General features: G+C 44.9%; 1 protein-coding gene and 1 long non-coding RNA gene across 3 annotated transcripts in view; one reads left to right on the forward strand and one right to left on the reverse strand.

Moving 5' to 3' along the window:
* Window positions 1-673: 673 nt before the first annotated feature.
* LOC117801998 lies at window positions 674-19,370 on the reverse strand. Its single transcript, XR_004624973.1, has 3 exons — window positions 18,924-19,370; window positions 2,404-2,555; window positions 674-1,314 (listed from the first exon to the last, which is right to left on the reverse strand). It is a non-coding gene; the product is annotated as an uncharacterized LOC117801998 (long non-coding RNA).
* The window catches only part of POLE4 (DNA polymerase epsilon 4, accessory subunit), a 75,278-nt gene continuing 70,030 nt past the window's right edge, over window positions 19,332-24,579 (forward strand). For both annotated transcript variants that reach the window (XR_004624972.1, XM_034659428.1), the window contains exons 1-3: window positions 19,332-19,646; window positions 20,206-20,290; window positions 20,954-20,995. Coding sequence is in view for 1 of the 2 variants with exons in the window: in XM_034659428.1 (XP_034515319.1) it covers window positions 19,335-19,646; window positions 20,206-20,290; window positions 20,954-20,995 (439 nt within the window). In the remaining variant the exon portion in view is untranslated. The remainder of the gene's footprint in view (window positions 19,647-20,205; window positions 20,291-20,953; window positions 20,996-24,579) is intronic.

Genomic DNA, 24,579 nt, shown 5'->3' on the forward strand with positions numbered 1-24,579 from the left:
AATCTGGTTGTCAGCTCTTTCCTCTTCTTCATCTTGCAGCTCATTTCGTACTGTTGATGGCCCCCACGGAGCGGGTCTTGGCTCCAGCCCCCACGCCCCCGCGCCCCCAGAGCGGCTGCCTCCACTGTCCGCAGAATTGCCCAGGCCTGCAGCTGGCCCACGAGTTTGCCCCTAGCTTCCACGTAGCCGGCGCTTGGTGGCTGCCTGTTTTTTCCATTGGCTGCGCTGGAATGATAATAGTACTTAGCCCACAGGCTCCTGTAGAGGGTGCCAAGGGCTCAGTCCGTCTCTGGCACCTAGGGTTCGAGCTGCGAGTATTCTCACCTGCCCTCACTTCTGCATCTCTGGCGAGTGCAGGTCTCCGCTGTGGAGTCTCAGATGATCCCTGCTGTGCTCCCGATCTGGTCCAGACTTCTTCACTTGTCAAATGGAGCCCTTTGCCAGCTACCTCTGAGTTTGCCTGTCTGTCCTACCTGAGGAGCTCGGGGGCAGGGGCTTGTTTTGTTCCTTTATTTTTAGTGCCTTTAATGGCACCTGGCGCCAATAAATGTCTTGGGTGGTGGTTGGTTACTCCCTCCTTTTTTTTTTTTTTTTTTTTTTTTTTTTTTTTTTTTTTTTTAGCGAGCAACAGCCAGAGACCGTGAGCAGGGGAAGGGGCAGACAGAGAATCTTACGCAGGCTCCACTCAGTGTGGAGCCCTACCTGTTGACTGATCCCAGGACCCCGAGGTCATGACCTGAGTGGAGATCAAGAGCCCCGCTTCACTGAGCCACCCAGGTGCTCCTTATCCCTCCTTTGTAGCCATCTCTTTTCCAGCCCTAGTGTTACAAATCGAATTATTTGTCAAGCATCTGTCTTCTCCATCCAGCCATAAATGTCATGGGAGACTGGACGTTAGGTTTATTTCTACCCGTGTCACCAGAGCCTAACACACAGCCGTGGCTTAATAAAGGATAAAACCGAATGAAAGGATTCCGCCACCTTCCCAAGTGCCGGCGGCACCCCCGCAGATCTCAGGTGGCCTCCAGGTGGCGCTCGCCGCCCAGGGATGCCGGCGCGGGTGGGGTGGGGTGGGGTGGGGTAGTCGCAGCCCGGCCAGGCCAGATGCCCATCGTGGGGTGGACGTAGGGCCTCTTCTTATGAGTCAGGTGCGCGTTGCCTCCCCGCGCAGTTGGACGTCGCAGATGTTTTAGAGATGTTAAGTAGGGAGGGAGGAGGGGGCTGCCGCCTTCCAGTGCCTCTTGAGTGATGTTTAAGCCTCTGCTGCCAGCAGGTGAAGGAGTCACATCTCTGCTGGCGGCCGACAGCCGATGGCTGCAACATGCACACGCACACAATGTTAATCAGTCACAATAATGATAAAAGCAAGTCCGTGACTTGTCCAGCACATTTACTAGGTGTCAAGCACTGTTCTAAGTGCCTTGTCTATATTAATTCAAAGGCACATTATAAGATAAAAAAATCAAATTTACATTTTATATTGAGGAAACTCAGATGCAGAGGTTAAATAACTTGGCCAAGATTGCTCATTGAACAAGTAGCAGAGGTAGGGTTAGAACCCAGGCCATCTGGTGCTGGGATCTGCAGGCTTTCCACTCTGCAACCGGGCTTCCCTGTGAAGGCTGAGCTGTTGGCCATCTAACTGTCCAACTAGCTAGTGCCCAGCAAACCAGACTGCGTTTAGTCAGCACCTGCCATGTGCCAAGCACCTTCCTTTGCCCTGGGGATAAGCAGGTGAAAGAGAGAAAAACATCTGCCTTTCAGGAGTCTCAGGCTGTCAAGGGAGACCAAAGTGTTGGGACGGGCATGTGCCAAGTAGGTGCCCAGGGCAGGAGTGGCGGGAATGGAGACGCCAGCCTTTTCACTGTCTTCCCAGGCAGCCCACCTGGCTTTTTTTTTTGTTGTTGTTGTCGCATTCCTGTTATTGGTCTTCCTCTTTTTATTTTATTTTTTTGGTCCATCAATTTTGGTGCTGGAAACCTGCTGGGGCTCAGGCATCCCCCTCTCCAGTTTGGTCTTGCAACCCGTGCATAGGACTGGGACCTCTACTGCCCTCATTCTCCCCACATTTTCCCATCGCCATCCTGACCCCATCGTCTATGCTGAAGCTTGCCTGATCCTCCACTAAGCTCTGCTTTCCAAGGCCCCAGCCCGGCCGCACCATGTGCTCCGCCTGTGAAATCTTCAAGCCCCAGCTTGAGGGCTGGGTACTTTGTATTATCAGTAAATAATAAAATCACTTGTTGTGGCTCAATCACACTTCTACTTCCACCCCAACTAGTGGTGTCTGTAGGACCTGCAGACTCTAGACTCTTCCCTTTTCTTCGAGTGCATCCCCCATCCCCTGCCCACCCATCCTAGACACCATGGGTGGTCCCTGGAACCATGTGATGGTCCCTCAACTTTTCTGTCTCCATGTAGACACCGGCTCTCGAAGTCCACCAGGCTGCATCAGCTGGGATCTGCTTTCTCTGCTTCATCGGAGATGCTGCAGGAATCCACACAGTTGGCAGGTTGGTTCCAGGTGGGGCTGGCTGCATAATTTGTGGGACCCACTGCAAAATGAACATATGAGGTCCTTGTTAAAAACTTTAACAAGTTCAAGATGGTGACAGCAAGGCATTAAATGAAATGCAAGCCTTTCCAAGCGCAGGACTTTGCAAGACTGCATGAGTCACACACACTTGGAGCCCTGATGCTAGGTCATAAATATGGCTTTCCCTTCACAGAGCTTCCAGGGCTCTCAGACCCCCTTGGTGTCTCAGAGCTGCTGTCTCTCCTGCCCCATTTTTTAAAAAAATATTTTATTTATTTATTTGACAGAGAGAGACAGCCAGCGAGAGAGGGAACACAGGCAAGGGGAGTGGGAGAGGAAGAAGCAGGCTCATAGCAGAGGAGCCTGATGTGGGGCTCGATCCCAAAACGTGGGGATCACACCCTGAGCCGAAGGCAGACGCTTAATGACTGCACTACCCAGGTGCCCCTCTCCTGCCCCATTGGCTGGTCACTGCTCCTGTCCTCAGCTATCCCATAATGCCCCAGTCCCAGACAACCTTTCTCCTGCCTCACTTGCCTTCTGGAAAGCTTTCTTGAGTGGAGGAGAAAGGCTGGAGTTCCCACCAGTGTGAAAGCCATCTGGACCACAAGGCGTGGTAGACGAAGACTGAGAATGTCTGTCATAGTGAGCCCTCTCAGAGCCCGGTCTCCTCAGCTACCTATGTGACTGAATCTAGACATTAAGAGAAAAAAAGATAGAGGCTGGGAAAGAACCAGCAAGCAGCTGGACTCTCTCTGGCTAAGCGTTGATGAAGTATTCCACATGTGTTCCTGGATCTATTTCTTAATGGGCCTTTTATATTTCCCCAGTTTATCACTTGAGAGATGAGGGAACAGGCTCAGAAAGGTTAAGATCTTGCTCCAGGTCACACAGCTAGCAACTGGCAGCTGTTGGCCTTAAGCCTAGGTTGGTGTGAGGACAAAGTCTACATGCTTTGCCCTTTCTATCTCCCTCTCCAAAGGGGCAGCGTTAGGTCTGACACTCACTCACCGAATCCAACCCTTCTTCCTGCCCTCTCCCTCCACCCCAGCACGGGGATTACCTCCTGAGGCAATTCAGTCTCCTCCCTGGAGCCTGCGAGGGCGACAGGTGTACACTTCTATTTACTGATAATGAACGCTCCCCAGCATTCAGAATTCACTTCTTTCACAAGGGGTTCTCGCACAGCCCCTCTCCCTCCGGCTTCTCCTTTCCATCGGGCTGGGAAGGAATGCGGGAGGACTCTGTCCCCCTCTGCTCAGCACTGGCCTGCAGTCCTCATGCTCCCTGGACATCTCTCACCATCTCCTCCCTGACTCGAACCTTTGGCACCCACCCCGTCCGGGCCACAGCCAGCCCCGCTGTTCTGTTGCGGACTGCCCTCTGCCAGTGCCCTTCCCACAGCACCACGAGTGGTATTTAGGGGACACGGAAATGAGACCACTGACTGCATAGTGGATGATGTTAAGGTGTGGTTTTTTTTTTTTTAATCTAGGTGTGCTAAAGGCATTGAGGTTATATTTTTTAAAAGCATCATTTTAAGGAGACATACACTGAAGCATTAATTGATGAAATCAAGGATACTTGCCTCAAAATAGTATGGGAGGGGAGACACAGGCAGGAGTTTGAACAGAACAAGACTGACTCCGAGCTGACGGTGCTGAGCCTTGGTGAAGGGCACATGGGGGTTCACTGTACTCTTCCATCTGCTTTTGCCTTTGTCTGAATTTCTCCATAGGAAAAGGTTTAAAGAAACGTATTCGGCATTAAAATGAAGGGCAGTAAACTCAAGAACTCTGCGTGTAGGAGAGTGGGGATGTTGAGCAGAGTGGGGAAGATGCCTAAAATTGGTGAGTGCACCAAGGTGAAGAAACGTCATATTTGGGCTTTTCTAAAATTAATATGCAGCCAGGTATCTCTTTCCCTTCCTCTCTGCCACCACCCCTCAGCCCCCCACCGCCCCATCATCAGCCAAGACAGGGCATGGCCCAGTGTTCATCTCTGGAAGCCCGCTTTCTTCCCGTGTGTTGCTGGGATGCTGGGGGCCTGTGCAGGCCCGAGTGGAGCTCCCCCAGGCTTCTGTCTAAGCAAAGGCACCCTGGCCAGCCTGCATGGCTGCAGCCACTCTTGCCCCCCCCTGCGGCGCAATGCTGCTATCAAGCGCTGGCCCGTACCTTGACCGTTGCCTCTCACATGGGCTAAGGAGTGCTTGCTTGGGTGGGGACTTCAGAGGGAGGCTGGCTGCATGGCAACCCCTCCTCCTGGGCTCCATTGTGCGCAAGGAGGCCTCTTTTGTTCTCTCAAGCTGCAGTCCTGGACCATTGTTTCAGGAGCCCTGTTTTGGCTCTGGTAGGGGCCAACCCCTCCCCACAGGAGCAGAAGTCCAAGGGCCAAGTCTATGCCAACTAGGGTCAGTCCTTTCTGACTGTCCTGTCCCTTGGGTACCTGGGATCCAAAATTCTCTGCCCAAATGCCCCAGCTTCTTCCAGGGCTGCATGAACCTCTTTCCCATGGCTCCTGTCTGTGCTGAGCTCACCTAGGCCTCAGGGACCACCAAGGGCAGCTGTTTTTAGCAAGGCTTTGAAGAGAATTTACACATGTGGGCTGAGGTGTTTGTTCGCTGCCTGCTGGGTGGAGTTAGGGGTAGGAGGAAAAGGTGGGAGTGCAGGCAAACTGCCTCCATTTATACTTCCGAACATGTTAGGGCCAGGTGTGAGTCCGCGGTCCATCTGGGAAAGGAAAAATACTACTCCTTCCTTCTTACTGAGTCACTCCCTTTCCTACCCTTTCCTTCCCCTAGGGTGGATTAAAAGTCTTCTTGAGGAAAACACACCAATCAACAAATGAGCGAAAAATAGTACTTCAAACTACACTTTTACGAACAGGCACAACCCACGTGCCAGGGATAGAGCGCTCAGCAGACCACCCACCAAGATGCCTTTGAAAGAAAACTCTTAAGGGATTTGGGGGACGGTTGGCCTCTGTAGGGGACAAACAGGGGCTGACATCTGCCTGAGGCTGGGAGGGACAGAGAAGAGGAGCCCATGGGAAGTGAGCCTTGCTGGCTCCGTGGCCGCCAGCAGGTTGGAGGGTTCTCCGCTAGGGGAAGGGTTTCCAGGCCGCTGTTTCCTGCACAGCCTCCTCTTCACAGGTCGGCTGGCTTGGAAACCCAATGTGAGCAGCAAATGCTGTGGAGCTATTCCAGCTGAAACAGGGCCGGGGGGGAGGGGACGGTCCTGCTTGGGGACCTGTCCACCTGCTCCAGAGGAACAAGGTGGAAACTTCCTGATCTGGGGAGTGCACTAGATGAGGGGAGCACAGGTCAGGGTGCACCAAGCTGTTCCAGGCCCTGGGAGCCCTGGGAGCCAGAGCTCAGGGTCAAGGCTGGGGTGAAAGGGCCCAATGCTGGACACTGGGGACAATCTCCACTCTCCTCAGTGCCAGAGCACACTGGCAGTTACCATTATCTACCTTTAAGTAAGATAATGCTAAAAGCTGCCTGTACTGTGCAAGGAACTAAGTAAACGTTAGACGATTTCCACAGTGAGAGGGTAGGTGTGGATGCTCCTGGCCAGGTGTTCCATCTGGTTACCCGCCAGACTGTCTTCTTTAGCCTCCCAGTGCTGGTGATGAAGCTGACGTCACCCAGCTCAGACCCGCCCTTCCATCCTCTACTCTGTGATGCTAGGGCCCGGGCTCTGCAAACCAGTTCTCTGCGGCCAGCTCTCCAGCTCAGGCTCTGTCCCTAAGGGGCTGGGCATGGGTCTGCTCCTTCCCCGCTGCTTCCTGTTCCTCTGAGCATCACTCCAGCAATGACTCTCCACCTTGCCATGACAGTTCCTTCCCATGGCAATGTGCCCCATTTCCAGTTGTTTCCACATCTCCAGCACCAGCCTCAGAGATACCAGGCAGTCGCCCCTCATTGGGGGTCTGGGCCTTAGCTCTGCAGGCCCCTGTTCCAAGCTTCTAAGTGACTGGAACCCCCATCTCTCCCCTTGCCCTCCAGCTGCAAAAGTGGAGCCGCTTCCTGCCCTTCTTTACCTTGATATTCTCTTTTTGCCTTTTAAGCCTCCAATTGCCTCACCTATTGCCTAGATTAAATTCCCTCTGTTAAAATAACTGGAGTGGTTCCTGTGTTCCTATGAGACTGACTGGTATGCGTCCTCAGAGGCACTGCTTGGGACGCTGATCAGGGGGTATCCCCGGCTGGGCTGCTTTGAGGAGCCTGACCTCAGAAACTCTGCCTGTAGCCCCAAACGTCAACCTCTATGGTAAGGGAACTCTGTGCTCACAGGAAAATTCTCCTTATCTAATGCAACATTTATAAACAAACTCACTCCAGGAGGGAGGGTTTAATTTGGGGAAGCCAGTAGGGACCCTAAATCTTTTCATCCGAATCAAAGCTGTCAAAGCCCGTTAGCATCAGAGCTAGTCAGGTGGCCCCAAAGCTTCTGTCACAAAGGAAACCACACATCAGAGCAGAAAGCGATGAATAGGGCCCCCAGGAACCAGCCTGAAACTCAATCCTCTGACATGTTGTCATTATCAGCTCTGCTGAAGTGCAACATCTCCTGCAAGAATGATTCTCTGAAACTTCTCTGCCTCCATCCCCCTGTCTTCTGTCTCCCAAATTGAGAATATGCCCACTTCTGAGAAAGACACGTGCTGGCAGGCATGACAGACAACAAACACAGTCCCTTGCTTCCTCAACAAAGATAAGGCCTACTGTCTGCTGCATTGACATCAAGACCAGTATCGTTGGGACACCGCCATCTACCTCCCCAGACCCAAATGACTTCTGGTCACCTAAGGCCCCTAAGTGGTGGTCATGAAGTCTGCCTCCAATCTGCACAGCAGTAACAGGACAGCACATTCCACAATGATCCTTTCCTCTATTTGAATTTATGTTTGTTGTTAGCACCCTGCAAATGATTAAAAAACCTCTATCTTATCAATGACTGATAACTTCAAATGTAACAAGAGGATTTACTCACTCATCCAATCATACCATAAATATTTACTGAGCTCCTCCTGTGTGCCTGGCCCTAGGCTAGGCACTGAGGTTAATAATCACTTTTTAGTCATGGATGGAGCCAAAGGACACTTGGGATGGTCAGAGAGGGCAGTTCTGAGAAGGGGACATTATCAGCTGTGTTCCAGGTATTCACTGCTATGTAACAAACCACCACAAAACTTAGTGGCTCAAACAATGACAACAATTATTTTCTCATGAATCTACAATTTAGGCAGGGCTTGGTGGGGACAGAGTGTCTCTGCTCTACCTAGCATCAGCTGGGGCAGCTTGGAAGGTAGGGACTGGACTCATCTGAAGGCGTGCTCATTTACATGTCTAGTGGTTGATGCTGGCTGTTGTCAGGGATCTCATCTGGGGCTGTCAACTGAGACACCTGCATGTGAACTCTCCATGTGACTGCTTGTCTTTTTCAGTGGTGGCCAGGTTCCAAGAGTGGGCCTCCCAAGGGAGAACTAGGTTGGAAGCTGTATCATCTTTTTTGACCTAGTGTTAGCATTTACACAGAGTCAATTCTATAGCATTTTGTTCACAAGAAGCAAGCTCCTAAGGCTAGTCCATATTTAAGGGGGAGAGGTATTAGACTTTACCTTTTGATAGGTTAAAGTCTAAGAATTTGTGGATGTGTTTAAAACCATGACAAGCTATGACTAAAAGAAGAAATTAGTGAAGAGCATTCCAGGAAAAGATCCTAGTATATAAAGTCCCCAAGGGTAGAAAAAGCTTGTTGAGTTCAAGGCAGTGAAAGGCCAGCAAGGCTGGAGCACAGTGAGCAAGGGGGAATGTGTGGGACGAGGTTAGAGGGACAGAACCATATTAAGCAGTTGTAGAAGTTTGGATTTTATTCTAGGTGCAGTGGGAGCTATTGGAAGATTCAATATTTAAATTCACATCTTGAAAGGAAAGGATCCTCCAGTTGCTACATGGAGAATGGATTGAAGTGATAGAGGAATAAAGAAAGCCAGTTAGGACATTATTGGACTAAGAATGTTGGCACTGGAGATGAAGGTAACTAGATGCACTTGAGAAAAGGTGGGAAAAATGGAAAGAATTTTTTAATAGACTAGATGTGAGAGTGAGGGAAAGGAATGTAGGCAAGAAGGACTCTCAGGTTTCAGGTTTGGGCATCTGTGTGTATAGTGGAGCCATTTCCTTTGATTGGAAGACTAGGGGAGGAGCTTGTTGATATGAGTGATAGGTAAAATTTCGAGTCTATTTTTAAGCACTTAAAAGTTTGAGATGTTTGTGAGATATGCCAGTGACAATGAACAGAGAGCTGGATATATGAGCTTAAAACTCTGTGGAGAGTATGGGGCTGGAAATATAAATTTGGAAATCTTCAGCATATAGATGGTATTTAAAGCCATGGCTCTTGATGAGACCACGTGGGGATCTAGAATGAGGAAGGGTGTGAAGATTTATCCCTAGAAAGAGTAGCCTGCAAAAGAGACTGAAGGGTGGCCAAACAGCCTAGAGGGAAGTCAGGGCATTGTTACAGAAACGAGAGGAGGCTTGGAAAAAGTGAATTCAGAAAGAAAGAATTGGTCTAAAGCTCCTCCGGGTCTGAATGTCTATGATTTTATGAATGTCTCAAATCCCCTCAATCTGAGAAATACTGTGACTCTATTGCATCTTTGAAAAAACAAACTTCCTGGTGAATTTTTGGGTCTCCAAAGACCATAAAAAAATGCTTCTTGACAATGAGGAATTTTGTATCTGGGCCTTAAAGTTACCATGGGTGAGGTCAAGCCCAGAACAAAAATGAGGATCCCTGGAGAGAAGCTAGAGCATAAATGGCGGGTGGCAAAATATGTGGGGTTTTCTGATTTCTGAATCCAGTAGAGTTGGTTTAGTCATGGCAGACCCCCCCCAGGTGGCTAAGGACAAATGGCAGCCCCTGTCTTTAGATAGGGACCTGTGTGGACCCCAATCCTTGTTTTCTTTAAGCACTCTCTGAATCTGCACTCTATGCACAGGGTTGACTTGTGACGTCAAGGCGCTTCAAATTTGTGTCCGTGGAGTCATCTGAGGGTTCTTGGCTGGACTCTCGTCTACGAGGGCAGTCTGGCAATTAGATTGCTTCTGATGGGTGGCGTGGGATTGTGTGAGATTGGGTCACCAGAATGGCACTGACACAATGATTTAAGGTGATTCTCACATCAGACACAGCAAATTCAGTGCCCTGGCCTACTGATGATTCACTGCCAACATGCAGACTTGAACTGTATATGTGGGCCCATGCCTCAGCTTTCACCCATCTGTGTTCCAGCATAGTGCCATCTCTGATTTATAGCACTCCAAGGTGTAGGATAGTGGCAGACATCCTTTACCCTGTATACTCCCTTGCCTCTTGGGGTCGTCACCCCCTGCCCTCCTCAGGCTTCACACCACCTCTCAGGAAGGCCTTCGGGGGTGGCTATGCATATCTCCTCTGAAGGTTTTTAAGACTGTTGCTTTGCCATGCCAACAGGTTCTTCCAGCTGACGTCCTCTGCCTCCAAATGATATAGTCATGCTATGTTTTCCCTAGTCTGTCTTGAAGCTATGCCCAATAAGGAATGGACATTCCTTATTTGATGGGAGACTGTTTTCCTTGCTCTTTCCATGTCTTCTTGCCTTTCCTCCCTGTTGCTATTGGTGTGTGGAAGCAGGGGTACAGGTAACACTGGAAGTGATCATATTCTAAAAATGAAATGATTATGGCCTAAAGAATTAAATAGAATACATGGTTTGAAGACATGTTGTTCTATTCCAACACTATAAAATTCCAATCAGAATATTCAACATAATCAGAAAATGGATTATCATTCATATTTTTCTGCATATTCTGGGTAAGGCTTACATTCTTGGTCATCAGTGAAGCACAGAGACAACAGTTGATAGAGTGATTGGAAGCCAGCATGCACAGCTGCTGGGAAGGATAATGCAATGTCATAAGTAATGATACAATCAGCATTAAATAAATGGCATTACAGAACTGCAGAGGCACAGAAAAAACCCCAAACAAAAAACCCACACCCCAAACCATCTTGTTTCAATGCAAACAGGTTTCAAAGCATGACATCGTGAGCAGTAATAGTGTTCCTGCCTTTTCCTTGCTGCGAGAGATAGAACATTAGGCAAAAGAGCAAGAAGAGAAGTTTGCTGCATCTGAACAGAAGTACTTGGTGCCTGGACTCTATAAAGAATCTTCACGTGCAGTGATGGAACAATGAACAAATATGTAAGTCCCTCTCTGCTACTGATGATTCTAAATCTTCATTGGTAAAAGTCAGTATCTCACATGGGCCCACAAATTTTGAAATACATTTTTTTGAAATGCATTTTAAAATCAAATTGTTTAGATGACAAGGACCCTGAAAAAATACCTTTCCAGGGTTCTGCCCACCAGAGGTGCCCTGGGTCATTGGTGATCTTGAAAATGGTCTCAGCGGAATGGTGGTGATAAATACCTCATTGAGTAAGCACAAGAAGACAGAAGAGAAAAACTGGAGACAATGAATATAGACTAAGTTTTAAAAAGACTTTTGCTGTAAATAAGAGACAGAGAAATGAGGCAGAAGTTAGAGGGGTCTGTAGGGGGAAGAGTCTGCTCTTTTTTTTTTTTTTTTTAGGTGTATGCTGATAGGCATGGTTCAGAGGGAGGAAAGTCGATGCTGTAGGAGCAAGAGCAGTTTCCGTGAGTAGACAGGAAGGGATGAGAATGTAATGGAGTGGGTCGTGGGGCTCTCTCAGCCGGGTAGCATCTCAGCCTAGTAGCAGGTAGGGAGGCAGAAAATGTGGGTGCGGGTGCTGCCAGGAGTGTTGGTGTGGTGGTGAGTGGGCAGAAACTCTCTTCTCAGTGCTTCCGTCTTCTCCATGAAATAGGAAGTGAGATCATCAGCAGAGAGAGCATGTGGGTGGTGAGAACGTGATACATGTTTGAAGAGATGAGAGTGAGGAAGCACCACCTGGGTGAGTAGACCAGGGAAATACGGCAGGATGGCTGGCTGCCCTGATACCCAATGGAGACAAGACTAGTGAGACCAGTCAGTTTGGTTTTTGTTATTGGTATTGTTTTCTCTTTTCACACACAGCTGCATGGGTACGTGTCATTGTAGAACAGGCATAGGATTTGATTTAACCAGGATTAACGTGCTGTTATCAGTCCATTGCCTCTCAGCTCCAAATTCAACTTCATTGCTTGTTGGTGATGTTGGAACGTTTCTCCTTTGCCACATGATATGATGCTATGCTTCATCAGAAGAGGGCACTGGAGGAAAAAGGGGGCATTTCCTGGTTCCAGTGTGCTTTTATCGGAGCGGGCTTTTGTAGTGCACAGTGGCAGGCAGTGTGCAACACCTCTTCAAAGGCATCTTTTCAAAGCACCCAGAAGGTGACTTGCCAGCAGGCACTTCAATGACTTCACTGCTCAAAATCATTAGCCATCAGGGAAATTCAAATCAAAACCACACTGAGATACCACCTTACGCCAGTTAGAATGGCAAAAATTGACAAGGCAGGAAACAATTGTTGGAGAGGATGTGGAGAAAGTGGATCCCTCTTACATTGTTGGTGGGAATGCAAGTTGGTACAGCCACTCTGGAAAACAGTGTGGAGGTCCCTTAAAAAGTTAAAAATTGAGCTACCCTATGATCCAGCAATTGCCCTCCTAGGTATTTACCTCAAAGATACAGATGTAGTGAACAGAAGGGCCATATGCACCCCAATGTTCATAGCAGCATTGTCCACAATAGCTAAATTGTGGAAGGAGCCAAGATGCCCTTCAACAGATGACTGGATTAAGAAGATGTGGTCCATATATACAACGGAATATTACTCAGCCATCAAAAAGAATGATTTCTCAACATTTGCTGCAACATGGATGGGACTGGAGGAGATAATGCTAAGCAAAATAAGTCAAGCAGAGAAAGACAATTATCATATGGTTTCACTCATTTATGGAACATAAGAAGATTGGTAGGAGAAGAAAGGGGGGTAAACAGAAGGGGGAATGAACCACGAGAGACTATGGACTCTGGGAAACAAACTGAGGGCTTCGGGGGTGGGGGGAATGGGATAGGCTGGTGATGGTATTAACAAGGGCACATATTGTATGGTGCACTGGGTGTTATACGCAAGTAATGAATCATGGAACTTTACACCAAAAACTAGGGATGTAATGTATGGTGACTAACATAATATAATAAAAAAAAATTATTAAAAAAAATGACTTCACTGCTCAGGGAGTCATGGGCTGTACCCTCTCCAACAAGGTTTTGATTTCAGCTCTGGTGGTAAGGGTGATCTCCCATGTTCATTCCATCCTTGGGTTTTCTGCCCCAGCCCTGGGGGTAGTGGCTGCTCCCTATACCTGCGATTCCTCTCTTCTTTAGAGTTCTCTTTACTCCTTAATAGTCAATGCCCATTATAGTTAGTAATTTTTATATTAAGCTTTCATTTCTACCCTTTCCTTGGTACCATCTTGGCTTCAGAAATAAAGAAGAGCAACAAAAATACTCCAAGATTTCATTAAATTTTCAAAATGTTGAGTCTTACTCATTTAATCCCTAGTTCCCATGAAGATAATTGTCATAGACACTAAAGGGAGTTCATTAACAATGAAGTAACAGCCATGGTGGAGAGAAAGGCTGATCCACATGAGGACTTCGAGAGTGCTGGTGTATCAGCAGGCCTTTAGGAGTTCTGTTTACTTGAGTAAAATTGGTAGAGAGGATATTGATACTGAGGTTGGACCCTAGAACACTAGTGTATTTGTTTTCTGCCATAACAAAGTACCATAAGCTGGGTCTGAAGGCTGGACATCTGAAGTCAAGGTGTTGGCATGGTTGATTCAGTTGCCATTAATGATGTGTGTCCTCCTCAAATTTACATGCTGAAGGCCTAAACCCTAGTACCTCAAAACGTGACTTTCTCTGGAAATAGAATCTTTAGAGAGATAACTGTATTTGGAGATAGAGTCTTTAACAGAAATAACTAAGGACAAATGAAGTCATAAGAGTGGGGCCCTGATCTAATAGGATTAGTGTCCTTAAAAGACAAAATACCAAAGAGCTCTCCCTCTCTGTGCTTGCACAGCAAAAAGGTGGTTGTCTACAAGCCAGGAACAGAGTTCTCACTAGGAACCAAATCAACTGACACCTTGATTTTGGATTTCTCAGCCTCCAGAACCATGAGAAATAAATTTCTGTTGTGTAAGCTACCCAGTCTACAATAGTTGGTTATAGCAGCCCAAGCACAGTAACACAATTGATTTAAATTATGTCTTCCCCATTAGAAGTCAATTTCCCCAATATCATCTCTATTTCCCCAATATCACCAGTCCCTGGCACGGTGCCTCTCACATGGCCGGCACTCTAAATAAATATTTGTTGAATGAATGATTAGTAAATCAATGAGATGAAAGTGTTAACATCCTCATTTTATAGTAGAGAAAACTGACAGATATGAAAAGATACCTAATAATCACAACCCAGAGACACAAATGGCATTTTATTAACCAAAATTAACTAAAAGTGGATCAAGATCAAAGAACATCTTCAGGCTCCAACTGCATTAGGAATTGCTTTAGCTGGTTGGTGAAAAGGGTCATATATGCTCTGAATTTGCTCTGGTATGCTTTTTCTAATCTGGATCAGAGACTTGCCAATCCACCTCTGGTTCTTTCTCTATATAAAATCAATGCTCGCAGAGTCAGCCGACAGAAAGCTTAGAGGGAGGAATTTCATTGTGAAGGCAATGTAGGGATATCAGAGGATGAGGATTTGGTCGTCTCCCAAGATATCTCACACAGTAGCATTCCCTCTGCCAAGGGTCTGGTCTCCACCTGCAAGTTTAGAAACTGGATCTGTCAGCATACTAAATGTGGATCCATGCTCTCTTATTAATTAAGCTCAGAGAGCAGATGCATGAAACCAGAATGTCTACTTATCAATTCACAAGAGGATTAGAACCACTTCTGTGTCTGGAATACTTGTCTCCACTGGCTGGCACATTCTTTCACTAAGACAGATCTCTGAGAAAGGCAAATTATGGGAAGGTTGCTTAGTGAGTGAGCATGGAATCCAAACAAGGGGAGCAAGTTAGATGATTCAAATTTATAATGGCATTAAGCTGCGAAGGCCTGACACTGCCATTTTTTATTACAGGAATGGCCATACCAATGGCTGGAATATTCACAGACATTAAGCTGAGGGGCCATCTCTAGTGGGCATTTCTTAAAAGGGCTCTGCTGAGGTTCACCATCAAGATGCTCCTTTTCCTATGCTTTCATGGCTAACCAGCCCTGCTTCGATGGCCTTTTTAATCTTTTTCTTTACTTAAACATTCAGACTTATTCTGTCTCCTTAAGATGACTTTATAGCTGTTCTGATCTGTTTCATGTAGTTGTAGAGCTTAATTCTCGGAGCATAACTTTATTTCCTTAATTTACACATACTTGAGGGAGGCCTCACCAAGTTCCTCAATAGCCAAATAGGTATCTTCTATTCTTGTAGTTTTACCTTACTTCATTCAAAATACGTATTTGAGGGCACTTATCAGGGACCCTTTATTCCATCTTTGTACTATGCTAAATTACTTACTTTCTGCATTTGTAATTTCCACCTTAATTACCACTTATTGGTTGTTAATTGGTTTATTGATTAATTCTTCTTGGGCACAAGATTACATAATAGAGTAAATGGCAGTAAGGGCAATCCTGACAGAGTGCTTTTCTTTCCATAATGGTAAATCCCTGCTAAAGTCATCTTTAGGTTATATAGAAAAAAGTGGCAGGCTGGACACAGTCCCCAGCCTATAGCTATAGCTTGCTGGGCTCTGATTTGTATTATTAGCTTGGCCCAGGAAGGCACATGTGTTCACAATCTCTAGTCTAGTGGAGGCAAACCTTATAGATGCAGGTGGCAAGTTTAGCATAGTTGTGTACAGGTGCTGTTTGTGTAGATTTTCAACTGTGCAGGGGCGTTGGTGCCTCTAACCCCCACGTTGTTCAAGGGTCAACTGTACTAGAAGCCTGTGGTAGATATTTTCAAATAACAATTCTCTCTCCAGGTTCTGACATGCTTCCTTAGGGGATGGCAATTCCAGAGTTAACGATTCATTCATTCACAAAATATCTATTGAGCACCTACAAAGTGCCAGGCACTGTACCACAGACTCAATGAACAAAAGTAGACAGAGGCACTCCTCTAATGAGCTTACAGTCTGGGGAATGTGGAGGGAAGAGAAGAGTCAAACACTGATCAAATAATCACACAGATAAATGCAGGACTGCAACCTGTATCAATACTATGTGCTCAGTGGTAGGAGTAACTTAACCTCTTCTGTGGGAGGATGAGTTGGTGATGGAAGCCTTGTGCAGTTTGAAGGAAGGTGAGAAAAGCTTTCTGGCAGAAATGCTATAGAGCTGGAAACAAAATCTGTGGCTTGAATACACAGAGGCTGGTGATGGGTATTAAGGAGGGCACATATTGCATGGTGCACTGGGTGTTATATGCAAATAATGAATCATGGAACATTACATCAAAAACTAAGGATATACTGTATGGTGACTAACATAACATAATAAAAAATTATTATAAAAAAATGAATACACAGAGGAGGGGATGTGGTATGAAAGTGGGACTGGAGAGGTTAAAAGGAGCCCAATTATGGAGTGTTTTGTAGACTGCATTGGGTTTTTAACATTTCAATCAAAGTTGGAGGGGAAAAATTGGGAACCACTGCCTAAATAATTACTTTTTTTTTTTTTAAAGATTTTATTTATTTATTTGACACAGAGAGAGACAGCCAGCGAGAGAGGGAACACAAGCAGGGGGAGGGGGAGAGGAAGAAGCAGGCTCATAGCGGAGGAGCCTGATGTGGGGCTCGATCCCATAACGCCGGGATCACGCCCTGAGCCTAACGCAGACGCTTAACCACTGTGCCACCCAGGCGCCTCTAAATAATTTCTTTAAATACCGAATTAAGAGTAAACTTTTCCTTTGTATCTTTTTAAGACTTAAAAAACTTTACTCCCTTTTTTCTCCATATGCTTTCTCTTTCTGTTGAATTGACTTTTAAGTACTTAAGTAATTCCTGCACCTCAAGGTTTCTATGGTCAAGTTCATGATACTTTTTTCATTTTTCCCTTTTAAACAGTCCGATGGATTTTTTTTTTTATATTTACCTTAGCATGCTGTTTTCCCTATGGTTTATTTAACATTTGACCCTACAGATATGTGTGTGTATATATACGTATATAGACGCATACACAGACACACATAAATATAAATACATATATGTACATTTGTTAAAGCAACCAGATTAGGCCCAAGATGGAGTTGCTCATGATAAACCCATGTCAGCAAATCAAAACTTAACTAGTTTCTATCCTTGTTTCTCCTAGAAAAGGAAGGCCTAGGTCAACCAATCGATGCTTGCCTGATCAGCATAAGTTATCTAACCGGGCTCTAAGACTTCCCTTTGCTCCATATAGAGACACTAACCCTGTTTTAACCAATCAGCAAATGTCCAGTATAACTTCCTTACTCCTGCTCACTTTGGTCTATAAAAATCTCTTGACTTGCACAGCTCTACCCAACTCATTAATTGTTTATAAAGCCAGTAAGATCTTTAATATCTACTCAGTCGACTCTTGCTCTTTAACACAGTGTTAAAAACAAGACAGCAGGCCCAAAATAGAGTCACTAATGCTAAACCCTACATCATCAGACCAAGACACTTTTGGCTTTCCCAGAAATGGAATCTTACATTAGTCAATCAGGAATTGCCTGATCAACACTAGTTAAGTAATAATGCCTGATAGATCCCTGCCATCTTCTAAAGGGAAGTGATCCTGGGATCAGGACCTGAGCCAAAGGCAACCGCTTAAACGACTGGGCCACCCAGGTGCCCCATGATTCCCCCTTTTAACATGACTTTGGCCTTTCACGGCTCATAGTCAAGAACTCCTTGTGGGGTCTAAATAAACCTCTTCCTATTAGTCATAGTAAAACCAGGGAAAGGAAGATGGAGCTGGGCCAAGTGGTAAAATACACAACTAATGAGGAAGAAAATAGGAACTTGGGGGGGAGAAAAGAGAGGGAAGAGGAGCAAGTGGAAGAAAGGTAGGGAAAATATGGATAACGGAGAAAACTGGGAAGAAAGAGGGGTTAAGGAGAATCTTCCCGGAAAGCCAATTTGACTCGATTCTTCAGGAAGTCTGAATGAATTCCTGTCCCCAGTGTTCAATTCATTTATTCTGTTAATTCAGAATTTAGGCAGCCATTAGTACTTAACTACTTTGACATTGATAGAATATTGCTACATCAAGTGTTCCACTGCAAGGGGGCACAAGAATCTGGCGGTGCTTTTATGAATTTTGTGTGGAGCTTTTGCTGTGCAGGAGTGTCCACAAGTGTAATCTGAAGGGGGACTCAGGACTGAGGTCTGAAAGGAGGTTGTAGTGAAATTATCAGTGACACAACCCCATTTCTGAAGGTTTTAATCTTGCCCAAGCCTCTTGTTCTGAGGGGAGCCTCTGCTAATCCAGTCAGGTAGAGTTTACTACATCACTGATGAATGGAGATAGATATTATCTAATTCAATCTCATCTTGGCTTGACTGCATTCTGTCATGGGTAAATTAACCACCTCGTGTCTTAACTTCTTCAGCTGTAAAAGTTAAAATATTACCTACTCCAAAAAGGGTATTATGAGAATTGTTAGTACATAAATATATAAATGTAAAAGCACATGAACCATGCACATAGGAAATGCTAAAAAATATGAGCTATTAGAACTGACTTAGATTAAAACTGTTACGGCAAATATGAACTGTTCCTCTATGCCAGGTTTCGAACTTTGGTGTGGGGACTTATCAGGGGTGGCGTGTATTCTGAGAGATCCTTTTCAGGTATCTGTGAAGTAAAAACTATTTTCTTAACAATACTAAGAGGTTATTTGGAATTTCCCGATCTATGTGAAAAGTGGTAATGTTAACATACAGAAGCAACGAGAGAGTCCAACGGGCTTCTATTAAAGTCATACATTAATGTTCTCATTAGACTTTTTTGGGGAAACTTGTTATAAAAACGTATTAGTTATCTTATTCTGAAACTTCTAATTTCGAATACAATAAATATAGATACAAACCACAGAAACAAAAGTTCTTTGGGGTCCTCAGTAATTTCTAAGAGCGTAAAGGGAGCTTGCGAACATGAAGTTTGAGAGCCAACGCTCTGGTGCAACTCACGACTGAACAAGCGTGGACAGCTTGTGATCGAACAACTTCATACTTTCCAGCCCCTGTGCTTTTTATTTGTGGTTTCCTGTCAGGGCTGAAATTCTTCTATTTCTGCCTGCCAAGGTCTTACCTCCTTCTAGGGCATCTTGTTCTCCTTGACACTGGTCCAGATTTCGCGCCCCTCTCGGTACCCTCTTTCCCGCACGCGGGACCTCCCGGGAACATCCGGGCCTCGCACGGGCACCTGCCCTTCTCAGTCTTGTCTCTCACTCGCTTATCATTTGAGTGAGACTCTCTTGCAGGCCCGGTCTCCAGACCGGGGAGCTCCTCCGGGCATTAGCCCGGCTCAGCCACATTCAGCCACTAAGAGACCGGTGCTTGGGGTCAACTAGGCACAACGGCGCTCACCAGGACCGGGATGAGAGTGTAAGAGAGCGTAGCAGCCTCAAGGCGCCACAGCAAAGGCAGAGCTACCACGCCCAGCGCCGGTCCCCGCCTGCCGGGAGTCCCAGGAGCGACAAGCCGCGTAAGGGGCGGAGCCATGCGCCCACAGGGGGCGTGGCCCCCAGCGCGCGCGGGAAAGGGGCCGGCGTCGCGTGCGCGCGCACAGTCGGCGGCCGCGCGCAGCACGCTCGGGGCCCGGATGGCGGCGGCGGCGGCTGGAAGCGGGACGCCCCGGGAGGAGGAGGGGCCCAGTGGGGAGGCAGCGGCTCCGCAGCCCCATGCCCCGACGAGTGCGCCCGGGGCTCGTCTCTCAAGGCTGCCTTTAGCGCGAGTGAAGGCTTTGGTGAAGGCGGACCCCGACGTGACCCTCGCGGGACAGGAAGCCATCTTCATTCTAGCACGAGCCGCGGTGCGGCGGGAGCGTCAGGGCCACCCGGGCTGGCGGGGCGGAGAGGGGGTGAGGGGCGGGGCAGCAGGAACCTTCCGGGGGCGGGGCGTAGCGGCGACTGGAGCCGCTTGGGGAAGAGGAAACGAGGGAGGAGGAGGGTCTGGACTGGGTGTGCGTAGCGTAAGTGGGTGAGTGAGGTGCTAGGCCGGATTCTAAGACGTGAAGTGCATGTAGGAGGGAAGACGGAGAAAGAGGCGTATACCTGCCGTAGTTGTATTGATTTGTTAACACACCTGCCACGTCATAAGGGCTTTGGACAATGACTTTAAGTTGCATTTCGAGTGTCTAATAAAACTTGTAGGAGTGTCAAGTGAATGAGTGCGGTGGATTTACAAGTGAGGGAGGAGGGACGTGTCATGGGCTAGCGGGCTAGGGGGAAAGGGAATAATAGTACCTCATGAAGTTCAGGACTGAAAACCTCTTCAGAGCACCCCTTACTCCCTTCCCACCACTCAGACAGAAGCGCTCACAAGAATTGTGCTAGAACCCATTGATTCAATGCTCCTTGTTCGCCTCACAGGAACTGTTTGTGGAGACCATTGCAAAAGATGCCTACTGCTGTGCTCAACAAGGAAAGAGGAAAACCCTCCAGAGGAGAGATTTGGGTAGAGTGTCACTGTGGTATTCTGTATCTTGGGGGCAAAGAAGGGAGGGCTGGGGGAGGCTTCCCTCTCACTTGTGAAGAAGCCATCTCTGTAAGGTGAGAGGTGCCACAGTGTCTCTATGATGTTTTCTGTTGGACTGCCACAGTGATAGAAAGTCCTAACCTTTATGGTCCATGTGCTTTGGGTGGCTGGAGAGGTGGTGGGGTAGGTAATGAAAGGAGTCTAAGTGTTGCTAAAGCTTACTAGACCCCTTTATACCTTTTGCCATGTTGTACACTTCTTTCCCCCCCTAGAAACTGGGGGTTTGATTTCTGCCTCTTTAGTTGGTAACCTTTGTGCATGTGTAAGCTTTTGTATACCTTAATCCCACTTTCCCTTCTGTTTTGCTGGACTCTTCTTTGATGACTTTCGGAGCAAAAAGTTTCCCCCCACTGAACAGGGTTTACCTAGAGTTTTCCTATTTTGTAGAGAGACAGCTGATATGTAAGGTTTGGTGGTGGAGTAGGAATGGATCTCTTGACAGCAAGGGCCAAAGTTCATAAATGCCCTTATTTGCATAAAGTGTCATGCCCTTTATTATGTGGGTTGTGGTTTTTTTTTTTTTTAAAGGTGTTGATGTCCAAATGACCAGAGTTAGTCAGATGTCCTTTTACTGTGTTTCAGATAATGCAATAGAAGCTGTGGATGAATTTGCTTTTCTGGAAGGTGAGTTCTCTGTCGATGGGTAATCATTTCCACCTGTCTATCGCATGCTAATGATCTGGGTTAAAACCTTACAAAATTGCTACCTGGTTCTTCTTAGGGATAATTCTTCCTCTCTATTTCCTATTAAGTTGGGAAAAACTAATATATTAAATCTAGTGAGATTTGAGATTTAACAATTCTAATTCTCTTGGGTAACTAGAACTTTTTCCTGAAAATTGCTAATTATAAAAAATGAGAGAGAATATAAAAGTTCTAGTGGGGTTAGGTGGATCGAGAAGTTTGTTTCCTACTTTGGTCTCCATTCTCTTCATATAATGCTATATAATCTTCCCCTCATCATAATGCTAGAGATCAGAAACAATTGCCAACATTTTTTCTTCTTCAACAATCTGTATTAAGTGATTATTTTGCCACTGGGAGATTGTGTTCTTGCCTGTGTCTCTTTGTTTTTAAGAATTATGCATTAACTTGTGTATTAAGTCTTGTCATTGAAATAGAAAATATTGAGATACCTTATTTTAGCTATCTTTTCTTGGATGGCTATCTATTTCTCCAGTAATTCCTAAATCTGATCAGCTTATTTTTCCCTGCACATATTCTTATTGAATATGAGAGAGCCACACACTTTCAGTGTATTTTCACCTTTACAATACCAGCATGTTCTCATTATCTTCTTTGTGCCTCATTACCTTCAGAAATCCTTTCTGGATGTATTTATTTCACTATTTTTCTCTTTTGTTCTGTAATCAGCCTAGGCCTCTCACCCTTTTGATACGTTTTTTAGAAGTGTGTTTTAAGATACATTCCCATGGCTAGCTTCAAGTCTAGATTCTTGAGTATTCTTTCAATTTGTAGATCTTTCTTAACCTTTTTTTTTCTGCTTGTTTTTGTTAAAAATAACTTAATTGCCTACCTGAGGAAGGCAACTTCCTGTTACATGTTTGGAGCCTACATTACCTGCTCATTTTTAATTACCAGCTTTTCAAAGAGTATATAATCAGATTTGTATTTTAAAGACTTAACAGTACAGACCTGTGGATGATGAATTGGAAGGTGCCAGGAGTAGAAGTGGAGAGATCTTATGTAGTTTTCTACTCTGGTCTCCACCATGGCATAGTACTTAGCTTGGATTTTTAATAAATGGTCACTTATTGAGTGGTGGATGTATTCATTTTCATCTTTTGATCCAATAATCTCAGTAATTGCATTCCTCTGCTCTGCCTACATTAGTGGATCTGAATTTTGGTCATTTTAGCAATTGTGGATTCAGTCAGTATTATATTTCGTACCTGGTAAAATAAATGTTCTCATGTCTTTAGATGTATATTTTCTAAGTAGAAAATTATTTTTTTCTTTTGTAATCAAGGCAATATATATCCATGCTTGAAAATCAGTTAGTTATCTAATGGCTTCTATTGAAATGTGGCTGGTGTTCCACACTCTTTTGGTGTTTTTGTCTTTAGTTTTTCAGGTGTTTACTTACATTTCTAAATAATCTTCATCCTTGATTTTTCAACTGCAGATGTTATCTGTTAACTTCCTGCTGTGATAAATGAAGATTTAGGTAACCTATACTGCTCCATAAATCCCTCCTTTCTGATTTTTGGAAGTTATATCATTATTTTTAGTTCCTTTGTTACCTGTACAGTTTACATAACATACTAAAATATCTATTTTTATGGTTAACTCCCCACTTTGGAGGGTGTGACTATTACCTTTCCTTTCCCCATCTGAGAAAAGATAGCTAAAATACCATCCTTTCCTTTCCCATTTTTTAACTCACTTCTAGCTTTACTTGGTGTCCTCTATACTTGTATTTTGACAATGTGAAGACTGATAACATTTCTTGTTATCCTAATTAAATCTCTCATGCTTTACATATCTGTTGAATGTAGTAGTTGAAAAACAGTACTGTGAACAGTTCTCCAAACATGGAGAACTCCCTCTACCTCTTCTGTCCTTTACTTTCTCATAGAGGTACCTTCCCTGCAGGCAACTGTTATTAGTCTCTTGTGTAATATTCTGGATATTTTATGCAGATGAGTTTATGTATGTATATTTTTTTCCAAGCCTTTTCTTATGAACACAGATAACAAATGTAAAGTCAATAAATAATAAAATGAACACCATTGCAACCACCAGCTGGTTCAAGAGCTAAAATAGTGTCAGCCCCCAGAAACTCCATATATATTCTTTCTTCATGGTAGATCTTTCCATCCCCTTTCCTGACACAACAGTATCCTGACTTTTTGATAATTACTTGATTTTCTTTATAGTTTTACGACATAAGCATCCTTAAACAGTAGGATTTGGTTTTATATTTTTTTGAACTTTCTAAAATGTAACCACACCATATGTATTCACCGGTCATCTTCTGTTCTGGGACTCTTTTCTTTAGGTTAGCACATTTATGAGGTCCGTCTGTGTCGTTGCACATATCTCTTGTTTTCTGTGCCGTATGGCATACCATTGTGTGACAGTATTACAATTGAACCATTTTAATGTGGATATTTGGGTAACTTTTTTTTTCTGTTATAAGCAGTGTGCTATTGATGCTTTGTCCTTAGCTTGCCTTCTGCTCCCTCGTCACTATGAACATTCTTACACATATTTCTCTAGGGGTGTGTGTGGATAAAGGTGCTGGGACATAGGATATGTATATCTCCCTCTTTTATAGATATTGCTGAACTTCTGCATACCTGATTCACATTTCTACCAAGAGTGTATGATAATTCACACTGCTCCTCATTCTCATTAACACTTGGTATTTGATTTTTGCCAGTCTGGTAGGGATGTTAAGGATAATTGCATAGTACTTTCATTTTGCATTGTCCTGATTACTGGTGACATCTTTTCATATGCATGTCCATTTTCTGAGGTGGGGTGGTGTCTTATTTTTATCCTGGATATTTTGTCTTTTTCCTTACTGATTTATAACTGTATCTGTGATTATATGTATGTGTGTATATGTGTATATATATGCTTTTTATTTTTTATTTTTTCTGGATGTAAATCTTTTTCATCATATGGGAAGCCTATATCTTTTCCTGGTTTACGACTTATCTTTTCACCCTTTAGGGTACCTTCTGATAAACCAGTTCTCAATTAAAGATAGTCAAATGTATTAATTTTTTCTTTATAGGTAATGCTATTTGTTTCCTGTATAAGACTTCTTCCCCTACCCCAACGTCATGAAGTCATTCTCCTATATGCTAAAATTTTTTATAGCTTTCTTGTCTTTCATAAAACTACAGTTGACTTTTTGTGTATCTGACTGAGGTAAAGAAGGGTCTAATTTAATTTTTTTCTTATTATTTAGATGGGCACTTTTCCATAGAATATTCTGTCATACTACTTTTGTTATAGATCAAGGCTCTTTCTAGGTTTTCTGTTCTTCTGTTGATCTGTTGTGTCTGTTACCATGTCTGTACCACACTGTATCATTTATGGTAGCTTTATCTGAAAGAACAGATCTTCCCACCTTGTTCTTTAAGTGTCTTGGCTATTTTCGATTCTTTGCATTTTCATGTGTATTTTAGAATCTGCTTGCCAAATTCCACAGGAAAAGGGTGATGATTGGGATT

This window comes from Ailuropoda melanoleuca, chromosome 4 (genome assembly GCF_002007445.2).
Source record: "Ailuropoda melanoleuca isolate Jingjing chromosome 4, ASM200744v2, whole genome shotgun sequence".
Classification (NCBI taxonomy): domain Eukaryota; kingdom Metazoa; phylum Chordata; class Mammalia; order Carnivora; family Ursidae; genus Ailuropoda; species Ailuropoda melanoleuca.